Here is a 12,504-nt window from a genome sequence, read left to right on the forward strand (position 1 = left end):
CGGAATGTGAGGCGGGATTATTTTTCACGATGTCTGCCTCATCCGCCGGCGTGGTGAAATGTGCAACGGCATTTTCGAAATTGCTTATGGAAAAAAAGACGCCGACGTTTCCGGCGAAAAGCCAGCTGATTTTTGCCTACGGTTTCCACTACAAAGCCATAAAAATGTTTGACCGCCTCGTCGTATATTCATCAGAAATTTGCTCATCAGAGATCAAGAGTTTTTCCATCTATTGTTTTGTAACAAAAACGCTTGCAATATCTCAATGATATCATTTACATGACGTGACAATTCGAAATTTAGATTACGGATTTTAACTTCAATCATGGAAGTTGATTCCATGCAGCGGGCCGGATTGGCCCCCCGGGCCTTGAGTTTGACACGTGCCTTAAAAAAACATGTTTGAAAATACAAATTACAATAGCTGTTTTTTTTTTTTTTTTTTTTTTTATTCCTCCCTTCAGTCAGGCAAAATCTGAAACTCAAATTTTAACAAAAAACTTGACAATTAGAAATTTTGATTACGGATTTTAACTTCAATCATGGAAGTTGATTCCAGATGACTTGCCTTTGAGGGCCGCATAAAATCATGCAGCGGGCCGGATCTGGTTCCCCGGGGCTTGAGTTTGACACCTGTGCCTTAAAAAAAAAAAATGTCTGAAAATACAAATTACAATAGCTGTTTTTTTTTTTTTATTATTCCTCCCTTTAGTCAAGCGGAATCTGAAACTCAAATTTTGGCAAAAAACGTGACAATTCAAAATTTTGATTACGGATTTTAACTTCAATCATGGAAGTTGATTCCAGATGACTTGCCTTTGAGGGCCGCATAAAATCATGCACCGGGCCGGATCTGGTTCCCCGGGCCTTGAGTTTGACATCTGTGCCTTAAAAAAAACATGTCTGAAAATACAAATTACAATAGCTGTTTTTTCATTATTATTATTATATTATTATTATTTATTCCTCCCTTCAGTCAAGCGGAATCCGAAACTCAAATTTTGGCCAAAAAAAAAAAAAAAAAATAAAATATATATATATATATATATATATATATATATATATATATATATATATATATATATATATATATTTTTTTTTTTTTTAATATATTTTTAAAAAAATTTATATAGTTTCTAAACCCAGTCTAGAAAATGAGGACCCATTAAATCAATCAATTCCCATGAATGAACATCAACGGGGAGACCGAAGAGAAAGTTATCATCCCTTTTTTTTTAATTTCATTATCCTTGATCTCAACGCGTCGACGCCGTTTTTATCCCCCCGGCTCGTCGCTTGCGCTGCCCCCGTTGCGTCGCGTGTACGGCTTACTTTATGTACTTGCGTGAAAGCCTCTAATTCCCCCCCCCCTTCCTAAGGAGCACATAAGCGCCACTTCGGCGGTCTGACGGAGCGGCCGTCTGAAAGCGCGGAGAGGCCTTGACGGCCGTTTGAGCGCGCGGGAGCTCGATAAACGACTCCTGAAGGGCTCTTCGGCGTGCCTCCTACGCAACCTGATAAAAGAAGCCCAGACGAGGCCGTAAAGGCGACCGGGCACCTTTTCATTGCAGTTTACTGCGAGCGAACTCGCTACTGCAGTGATTGGATGTACGGTATATTTGCTGCTGTGTACTGACAAAGAAGTACATTGTTGAAATGTTTTTGCGTTGGCATGAAAAAGTATATTTTGTGTATAATCTTGGAACCGCTTCAGCATTCAGCCGTTCTAGCACTGCACATTTAAGTATAGCGTACAATGCCTTTGCTTGTGATTATTTAGAAATGTTTGACTTTTACCGTCAGAATCAAAAATACTGTGTTTGTATTGATATGCACATTTCATGATAAAATGTTTTTTTTTGGGGGGGGGGGGCACGATGGATCAGCTGGTAAAGCGTTGGCCTCACAGTTCTGAGGACCCGGGTTTGATCCCGGCCCCCGCCTGGGTGGAGTTTCCATGTTCTCCCCCCGTGCTTGCCGTGGGTTTTCTCCGGGGACTCCGGTTTTCTCCCACATCCCAAAAACATGCAACATCAATTGGACACTCTAAATTGCCCCAAGGTGTGATTGTGAGTGGGGCTGTTTGTCTCCATGTGCCCTGCGATTGGTGTACCCTGCCTCCTGCCCGTTGACAGCTGGGATAGGCTCCAGCACTCCCTGCAACCCTCGTGAGGATAAGCGACAAATAAAATGGATGGATGGATGGATGTTTTTTGTGGGGAGGTTATGGTTTACAAAAAAAAAAAAAAATGAATGCATTCTTACAGTTATCTTGTCTGGTTAGTATGATGCATATTTTTTTATGTTTGTTGTTTTTTATGTTATTGAATAAGTGTCTGACACTGTTGCCTGCTGTTACATTAGATTTTTGAAAAATTTATCCATCCATCCATTTTCTTTGCCGCTTATCCTCACAAGGTTCGCGGCGAGCGCTGGAGCCTATCCCAGCTGTCAACGGGCAGGAGGCGGGCTACACCCTGAACTGGTCGCCAGCCAATCTCAGGGCACGTAGAGACAAACAGTCGCACTCACAATCACACCTAGGGGCAATTTAGAGTGTTCATTTAATGTTGGATATTTTTGGGATGTGGGAGGAAACCAGAGTGCCTACCCGGAGAAAACCCACGCAGGCACGGGGAGAACATGCAAACTCCACACAGAAGGGGCCGGCATCGAACTCGGGTCCTCAAAACTGTGAGGTCAACACTTTACCAGCTGATCCACCATGCCACCTTGAATAGTTTGTGTTCCATAATTGTGATAGTATTGGAGTGGTACACGCCCGATTTTTCTTGTGGGCGGCGTGGGATCGATTCCCGCTCAGCGATGGTGTCGATGTGTGCCCTGCGACTGACCGGTGACCAGTTCAGGGTGTAGTCTGCCTTTCGCCCAATGTTAGCTGGGATAGGTACTCCCTGGACCCTTGTGAGGATAAGCGCCTCGGCAAATTAACATGGGCAAGTCCCCTCAGGTGCCAAATTGACGATGCCGCCCATATTTTCCTCTTCTTTCAGGTGTTCCAGTCAAGCAGGCGACCTGCGCGTGAATATGTTTGCGTAAGCAAAATCCGGCGGATGCACCGCGGCGATGAAGGCCAGCCGCTCCTCATCACTGCGGCTCCTGCTGCTGCTGTTCGGCTGCTGCGGGTGCGCGGCGGCCGCCCACCCGTTCAGACCGCCGCCGGACCTCGACGTGACTCCGCGCGTCACCGTCTCGATCAACAGTAAGCGTGCTTTGTGTCGCTCGCGCAGCGAAAGTTGCTCATTAACCAAAATATTCGGTCGGCACAGTCCAGTCAGTCGGAGCGGAAGAGCCGCATCGGAGGTGGAGCTGTTAAATCGACAATGTGATTGTTAACGGCGTTGCAGTCGGTCATATTAACTACTGTTAAAGGGCCGCTGTCATGAAATGCATGATTTTTAATATGTTACTAATGAAAAAAGGTAGCCGGAATGGACCCTTCGTTTTTTTTTTTCACCACAAAACATGATTTTGACATCTGTGGCTTTTTGTAATTCGCGCCATGAAAAATCCCCTCGAGGGATTTGTTTTCGTTGAGAAACAGGAAGTTACGTGCTGGGCAGCACCGCCCTCAAGTGGACTTGTTTATACGAGTTTTACCCGCCGGAAGGTAGCTCGTTTGTTCCTCCGTGTTAGCCAAAATGCCGGCTCGTTTTATTGCTGAATATTGCTCGAACACTCTGGAGGATGGATTCGCTTTTCATACTTTTCCAAAAGACCCGGTTTGTCGTGAAAAATGGATTGCATGGGTGAAAAGGACGAGAGCTTTGTGGGTTCCAAATGACAAGTAGGTGTGTGTATAGAGCTACTAAAAAAAAAAAACCCAATAGTTGTGGGGGGCGTAATCCGTAAATAGGGGTGCCGCTGAAGGACGGCCTACGCTGTCCTTCTGGATCGCCGCCGGACTTATCGTCACGGCTTTGGCCAGGGTGACTCGTCGCAGCGCCGGGCCGTGTATCTCCTGCGCGGAAATGGATTGGACGGGGAGGTGGTTTGGCCGAGGCGGCCTTGTCGCTTGCGGGCGGGTGGCGTTGTTTTTATCACAGCCGCGCAGAGGTGGATCGGCCGGGGAGGTGATTTGCCCGTGATCCGCATATCATCTAAATATGGCTCGAAACAACAGGGTAATTTTGCCCCGGTCACTTCACTCGGCTGTGTGATGTTCTCTTCTTCGAAAACAACTTCCGTGTCAGAAGGGGCGTGTTCGTCTCCCATTGTAGTCTCCACCGCCTGTTTTCATTGGCGAATGTCCGGGTGTGACGTCACGGACGGGAAATGCAGCCAACATGGCGACCACTTGGATGTCGAACGACACTTCCACAACTTTACGCGTGGATGACGCGCTCTCCGTTCATATTTATTTTTCCGTATAGACATTGAAGTGAATAATGTTATGTATTTTTCATTACAATATCTATTTTAGAATATTTATAGGCATGACACTTGGGCTTTCAAGTCTTGGAAGTACATTTCGAGCTGTAATAATGTGAGACTTAGTCTTTTTTTTTTTTTTGTGGTCTTTTAATATCTTCATCACGTTGCCTGCTTTCTTTATTTCCTTGAACTTGTTTGCCCTCCGGTCGCAGCGCTATTCCCAAGTGGGTCTTCTCTTTGTTCCGTCCATTTTCTCTGACGTACTAACGACGGCCTTCCACTGTCTCTGTCGTCTTTCAAAGTCCTCACGCTCGGATCCCCCCGCTGAACACCCGCAGAGACTCCCGCTGCCTCGGCTTCTTTGAGGGAGGCGCCGTGACCGTGACAACTGTCGCGCTCGACGACCGCCACGTACCACCACGTCATTTAAAAAAAATAAGCAGGGGTTTTTGTAAATAATGGGGGTTCGGTTTCCCCCAAAAAATATTTGGAGAGGTGAACTCTGAATATACAGGTGTCCATTGTATATGCTTGTGAGTATTGTCCGCGCTTTCTACATATGTTGCTGCTCCATTTGTATTCAAATAGCTAATGTTTAAAGTTTTGTATCACGAACCAACGGAGCGGGGGCGGACCTCAATGCAGGACTCCAAGACGAGGGCATGATGTTCGGCGTCGATTCCAAAACAAGGCAGAGGTACAGATACGTTAGGCTAGGCAGGATCCAAAAAAACGTAAAGAAAGGTCCGATGACTATGGGGAAAACTAATGAGCATAACAGGACGTGATTAACAAAAAGGCACAGAATCGCCGTGACGAGGATAGCTCAACACTACACTTACTCTCAGTGGTGCAGAATCCTACTGGCCGTGAACGCAACACAGTGACACGTGGCGTTGAACTGGTAACGCCAGCGACAAAACACCAAAATTAAATACATGGTCAATTAGAGTGCGGAATGCAACAGCTGTGACGAGTGCCAGAGGTGGCACCGCCCAAAGCGGTGGCCAGGCCACGCCTTCACTTGGGAGTTGTCCAGCCTTGCTCATGACAGTTTGTACCCACCATAACACCGCTTGATTCCCGCGTCTATGGCATTTAAAATTTTTGGGTTGCATCAGGCTAGCAAACTTTAGGCAAAGCTATGCGGTTTCAGATGCGCAATTTGTAATTCTCTTCACATTGCGTAGTTTCTGTTTCATGTTTAGTTTGACAGTAAACCTCAACAGCTTGAAGCAAGCACACTTGACCTCTCATTTGAAACACTTCGCTAACCTTTGCTTCTTTTAAAGTTTGCCGCCGCCATTTCTGCGTTGTAGCCGAAAGTATTTGCCAGCAAATTTGGACAAATCATCCAAGCAACGGCCAGCATTTTGGATAAACTCGTGAATTGAAGCCCACAGTCGAGGCATCTCCCGGTAGCTTGGTCCTCTCGCCATCTAAATCCCACAGCGAGAGCTCCAGCCTTGCCCACGAGTCCTCCGACATGACTCACCTCAGCTGCAGTACAACAATGCAGCTCCGATCTACAACCCGCCTCCGTGCTCTTGTTCTGTTTTCTATTCTGCAGCGGGCACTTTTTATGTCAAAAAGTCTTCCTCGGTTTAATTGACCTTGCTCTCGCGTGAAATTCTTTCATATGGAAATGTCAGCCTGTCATCAGGCGGCTTAATATTTTAGCAACCTAATGACGGTATAGACGCTCGACCAGCTGACGAAATCCCCTCTTTCCGCGACGTTAGTCCTTCAACCAAAATGCTCTGGACAAATAGCAAATCCAGCAAATTTAAGATCAATACATCGTTGCTTAAAATACGACCTGTGCAACGATTAACGTTTTTGTGAGGAATTGTTGTGGAGTTTTAATGAGCTTGCGTTTCGGTGAGGAAATTGGTATTCTCCAAATGTGTCATAATTTGATGTGCAGCCATAACCTTCACTGTCGGTATCTTGAGATGATGTAGCCTCGCCTTGCTGCTTATTTCAACCCCCCAACCGGGCATGCAAACGTGGCCTTTCACCTCCAATCTTGTATGCAGTGATTACGTGCCTCAGTGAATTATTCCATCAACGTATAGCATTAATATAACTCCGATTGAACCCCCACCCCCTCACTTTCCACCACCGTGGCGCTCTTCTGCTGACCGGAATCGTCTTTCCACACACGTCCACAAGATTGCATCAAATGTGTCATAAATACGAAAATATCAGAGTTACGACTTGGCCTTGACTTAGAAGAGAATGAATTTCACAGGTTTTTTTAAGATACGAGCCATCGCATGACAAATTTTTATTTTTGTCCAACATGCAATGCTGGTTACCAGTAGCGGGCGCTCGGAAAAGTTAATGTTACAAAGAAAACGGTCCTCAGATGCGCTCGGGGAACATGCAATTCTGATGAAAGATATCCTGCTATGTTACGAGGGTGAGGTGAGGGAGAAGTATCTTCGCCGAGTTTGATTGAATTATTATCAGTACAGTAGAACAACTTTCACTTTGTTAGCGTATCACTGACCTGACGAATGAAGTGTGGAATGTTTTTTGCCGAAGAGTCGGGTTAGGGATACGTAAATGCGCAATGTCATGCAAGAGAAATGTCCATTTGCCTATTTGAATCGCATCATACTTTTAAGACAGAACACTTTAGGACAGGTTCGATTACGAGCCAAGTCGAACTTTTTCATCTGGTGACTTCGTACTGACTGAGTTAATCGCCATTGTTTAAATGTAGAAAATCAAATTTAACTCGCTTATAAAGACCCCAACGATATTACTCGTGATCTTTCCTAGTAAAAAGTACTCACCCTGCTTTACATGCGCAGTACGATTCCACTATCTTATCCCGTTGGATTTCAATATGAAGTTTGTGAGGCGTCAATTTTTTTTGCATCGACCGCCAACGTTTCGCCGTAGCTCTGACATTGCGTCCTGCTCCGTCCAAAATCTTAATTCCGTGCACACATCCTTGCGTGAAATAGTTGAGACCTGTCTGTAGAACTCTCTTGGACAAGTCTGACGCATTTGGCAAAAAACATACCGCAATATTATCTGGAATACGAGAATCAACCTCAAACCTGTTATGTTCAGTCGCCATTTTGGAAGCTTGTAGGACATAGCAACGGTAGCTAAGGGGGGGGGGGGCGGAGCTTGAGATCGCCAGTCAGAAAAGTCCATTACGCTACGCATAAGCCACAAGAACAAAGAGTTTAACTTGTTACATTTTATGAAATTGTTCTTATTTTTTTTTTTTTTATGTTTTTATAAAAGTACAATACTTTTCTGACACCGGTTAGGGCATGGGTGTCAAACTCATTTTTGTCTCGGGCCACATTTTCCTTATGGTGAAACCAAAGAAATACCGAATCGCCTCATAATATTTACACTTGAAATTTATGAAGTACTTTTGGAATCAGAAATCAAGTGTAATAGGTTTTTTAACCATGTTCATGTTTGGTAACAAAAAAAAATATCTCACCATTATCATTTATGATATCTGACAACTTGAAATGTTGGGACATATTTTCAAAAGAATCACAGATTTTGACACCGATGATTTGCCTTCGCGGGCCACATAAAATTATGTGGCGGGCCGGATCTGGCCCCCGGGCCTTGAGTTTGACACCTGGCGGTTAGAGCATTATCCTCACAGTTCTGAGGTCCCGGATTCAAATCCCAGTCCCGCCTCTGTGGAGTTTGCACATTCTCCCCGTGCCTCGTGGGTTTTCTCCTGGCATTCCAAAATTGTGCATGCTAGCTTAATTGAAGACTAAATTGTCCATTGGTGCGAATGTGAGTGCAAGTGGTTGTTTATCTGTGCGCTGGGATTGGGTAGCAACCGGTTCTTGGTGTATACCGGCAACCGGTTCAGGGTGTACCCCGCCTCCTACCCAAAGAAAGCTGGGATTGGCTCCGGCACGCCCTCGACCATTGTGAGGATAAGCGGCTCAGAAAATTTATTGATGAATAGATGGATGGAGAATACTGTTCCAGTTTTTCTTTTCTTGGATTGAACCGTTCTCACTAGTTTTAAAGTAAAAAGTGATGCAATCTACGTTAGTCTGTCAAGATGTTGAAGAGAAACTTTATCTATAAAATGAAAAACCCTCAAAGTTTTTTTTATGTACAGGAAGTCATAATAAATCAGTCCTAGCCTGCACTCTCGCACAGAAAAGTATCAGACGCTGTAATGCTTATGATTAAGCAAAGGAATCTGAGAGGCATCGCCTCGGCTACGGCGCATTGTGTTCGCCCACGGGGAGCCGCTCGTCATGTGGCCGCTCACGTAGGCAAAGTTATTGTACCGGAAAGCCCACGCAGGGATCCGCTCATACTCCTCTTCCTCCTGCTGCGAAGGAGTCGGCACACGATCAGCCGGCGGGAATGAAACGCGGTCCGCCGGCAAAGGTGGCAGCAAGTCGCAGGTCATAGCCGAGTCCCGGTTACTGTGCCTTAGTGATGAGCGACTGTCTCTGTGAACGTTGGTGTGTTTGTTATACTGCCACCAGGTGGCCAAGGTGCACAAGAGCAAGTGGCACAGTGTCTATGGAATTGAAGTTTAAAAAAAAAAAAATGGCAAAGATGTCATTATGTCGTTTATGTCATTTTTATGAAAGAAAAAAAAAAACAGACTTGTGACAGAAGAATTTAAGGTGGAGGTGGGACTGCATCAGGGATCCACCCTGAGCCCCTTTCTGTTTGCTGTAGTAATGTATAGGCTGACAGATGAGGTTAGACTGGAATCCCCTTGGACTATGATGTTCGCTGATGATATTGTGATCTGCAGTGAAAGGAGGGAACAGGTGGGGGAACAATTAGAAAGATGGAGGCGCGCACTGGAAAAGAGAAGAATGAAGATTAGCCGAAGTAAAACTGAATATATGAGCGTGAATGAGAGGGGTGGAGGGGATAGCGAGGGTGGATGATTTCAAATACTTGGGGTCAACAATACAGAGCAACGGTAAGGAAGTGAGGAAACGGGTCCAACCGGGGTGGAACAGTTGGCGGATGGTGTCTGGTGTGCTATGCGGCAGAAGAGTCTCCGCTAGGATGAAGGGCAAAGTCTATAAAACAGTGGTGAGGCCGGCCATGATGTACGGATTAGAGACGGTGGCACTGAAGAAACAGCAGGAAGCGGAACTGGACGGAGCAGAAATGAAGATGTTGAGGTTCTCGCTTGCTGCGAACAGGTTGGATAGGATTAGAAATGAGCTCATTAGAGGGACAGCCAAAGTTGGATGTTTTGGAGACAAGGTTGGAGAGAGCAGACTTTGATGGTTTGGACATGTCCAGAGGCGAGAGAGTGAGGAAATTGGTAGGAGAATGGCAAGGATGGAGCTACTGGGGAAGAGAGGGAGAGGTAGACCAAAGAAAAGCTTGATGGATGTTGTGACATTTGTTTGGAGGTCAGTGGGTGTTAGAGAGGAATATGCACGAGATAAAGATGACACGCTGTGGCGACCCCTAATGGGACAAGCCAAAAGGAAAAGAAGAAGAAGAAGAAGGTTATTTTGATGAAATACTTCAGTATTAAAAAAAACACATTACACTTCTTTTTTGGGGTGGGGGTCGTGGGCTGGATCCGATTAAAGGCATTTTCATTCATTTCAATGTGGGAAAATGATCTGAGGTGGAATCCTTCTGTAGATAATTCAGAAAAATGACTGCCACAGCTGATGAGAACCTCAACTCGTACGGGAGTATCCAGTGACCGTTAAACACTTGAAAGTGCGTATCACTTCCTGATAAGCGAACGGATAGAACTTCAAAATGTAAAACAGTACTAGTAGAGGTGTAGAGTTTGTGATTTATTTTGATTTGTATTTTTTGGTGGGGGGTGGGTACATGTTAGTATTTTAGTACTAGCACTAGTCTAGATTGTGGATTTTCACTTTTTGGATCCCGCACGATAAACTGTAATTGAGTTTTGTAATTTTTGTCTGATCCTGCTCACTCAAACTGCGCAAAGGTCGTTGCGGTGTCACGTTTACTTGAGTCAAGCGGCGCCCGGATCGACGGTCCATTTGTCTCGAGTAAGCCTCAGGCGCCGTCACATGACTTACAAACGAGAACTTTTTCACCACGCAAGGAGCACATCCAGTACCCCGCCGCACACCACGTCTCTTTGTTTAGTACTCGCAAGCAGTCGACCTCATTATAGCAATTAATTTGCTTTCACATACTGGTTGCGATGCAGAATTAGCAAGCTAAAAAGTGTTGGGCCTCTTCATTATCATTTGTTTCCGTTTAATACTTCATAAAGCTTATTTCTTAGCTGAGCTGTGTTTTTCAACGCCGCTATAGCGTGAATTGGAGAGAGAGGAATACAACGCCAAGTATCAAAAGGCTTTCCCAACTTTTTCCGCTACAATTCCGCAGTCGTACGCTTGGTGATGCCGATGATAAATACATGTACACAATATTCGAGCACATTCATTAACATATACTGTAATTTCTCGTGTATAATGCATCTCGAAGTATAATGCGCACCCCCATAGTTGACCTAAAAAAATCAGGATAACCCTTCAACCAATGTACAATGCGCACCACCAATTTGCTGCTACCCAAATGCTCAAAATATTGGGAATTATCTGGATTAATATTTATTTTCGCATTACCGTAATGAATATAAATGTGTAACATAAGACATCGACTATCATATCGAAATGTATACGTATACCTTTTTTTTTTTTTTTTTTTAACCACTCTATGTACCTCTATGTACCTTGTTTTTCCATCCATACCTATAAATATTGCGCTCTGTTAACCCATTCGTGGGCAGCGTCCCATTTTTGGGACATTCTGATTTTTACGCATTATATCCTTCAGTATATCAAAATATTTAAGTGTTTTAATCTGATTCTGGTTTTTGGGACGATCTACTAAGAAAATCAAAGTACCCTCTCGCAGGCAGCGTCCCATTTTTGGGACAAGATTATAAATTAGTAAAGTTATCATAAAACTGTTATTATGTTATTTCCTTGATTGTGGCCTGTTAGGAGACTTTTATCTCAATAAGGAAAAAAATTGCCACCGTGGCCACGAATGGGTTAACTTTTTGAAAATATTTTTGGGAAAAAATGTGCGCATTATTTTCGAGAAATTGCAATGTGAACATATGAGCATTTTTGGATCGATAGATATTCGGACGCCAATACTTTTCACTCGCGTGTATTGTTTTAAACTACACAGCTTACCTGTAACTCTCTTTGTTTTAGGTTTAGTTTGACAGTAAACCTCAACTGGGAGGGGCAAAAAACAGCTCAGAGTTGTGACGTGGGTCGATTTACGGTCATGAAACCGTTTAGCATGCGTTCACAAATTTTTCCCTGCAAACAAAAAAAAAAAATCAATTAACAGTTTGTATGGAGTAAAAAAAAAAAAAAAAAAAAAGCACAAAAGTCCGGTCACTCATATGTCAAGTCACTGCTGTGCTATTAAACGAGTAATAACTGTGTTATTGTTCAAAATATCAGTGCCTTTTTGCATCTTTATGAAGTTCTCCAGTCTCACCGCAGAATAAAGTAGGAGATGATGTCGCAATGTTTTGTTTTTGTTTCACAATCGTGAACAAACGCCGCTCGTGCCCACAGATCTGCTCGATTGCCGACGCTTTGGCTCCTCTTCCGCCGTTAACTACAGCACGATGTTGCTGGAGGCCGACGGCCAGCGCCTCTACGTCGGGGCCCGCGGGGCCGCGTTCGCTCTCGACGCCGCCGACGTCTCGGCCGGCCCTCCGCTCACTGTGAGTTTGCTTTTTGTCCAAACCGTCTTTTAAGTCTGGCTAAGCTACGTTTGCGTTTCATTCTGTTTGTGAAGAATGCTCATGTAATCATTGGACTATCAGAAAGAAGTTATCACTACATATAGTAATGTCATTTTTAGAACTTATGAATTATGGCTACCCTGGAGACATTTAGAAGAAGGAGTCCTGCCATACCGCCAAAACTCCTTTCAACTGTGCTTTTTCTTCCACAGGGGTCATTACAGCTCGTTGTGAAAATTGTCGGTGCTGCCGTCGCCCATATTTTGAATGCAATATTACCCAGGATGGGAAGTTGGTTAGGTGTAAATTTTTAAAAAAACAAAAACATTTCTTTTATGCAGTTATTT

At 44.3% G+C, this 12,504-nt stretch overlaps 1 protein-coding gene across 3 annotated transcripts in view; it reads left to right on the forward strand.

Annotated features, from left to right (window-relative positions):
- The window catches only part of LOC133509967 (semaphorin-4G-like), a 34,380-nt gene that overhangs the window by 3,596 nt on the left and 18,280 nt on the right, over nucleotides 1-12,504 (forward strand). For 2 of the 3 annotated variants that reach the window (XM_061837563.1, XM_061837564.1), the window contains exons 2-3: nucleotides 3,015-3,223; nucleotides 11,985-12,136. In XM_061837563.1, the coding sequence (XP_061693547.1) occupies nucleotides 3,088-3,223; nucleotides 11,985-12,136 (288 nt within the window). In that variant the 5' untranslated portion in view covers nucleotides 3,015-3,087. Of the gene's footprint in view, nucleotides 1-2,764; nucleotides 2,926-3,014; nucleotides 3,224-11,984; nucleotides 12,137-12,504 lie in introns of all 3 variants that reach the window. The other variant, XM_061837565.1, reaches the window with a different exon arrangement.

The sequence above is a fragment of the Syngnathoides biaculeatus genome, chromosome 12, assembly GCF_019802595.1.
Source record: "Syngnathoides biaculeatus isolate LvHL_M chromosome 12, ASM1980259v1, whole genome shotgun sequence".
NCBI lineage: Eukaryota > Metazoa > Chordata > Actinopteri > Syngnathiformes > Syngnathidae > Syngnathoides > Syngnathoides biaculeatus.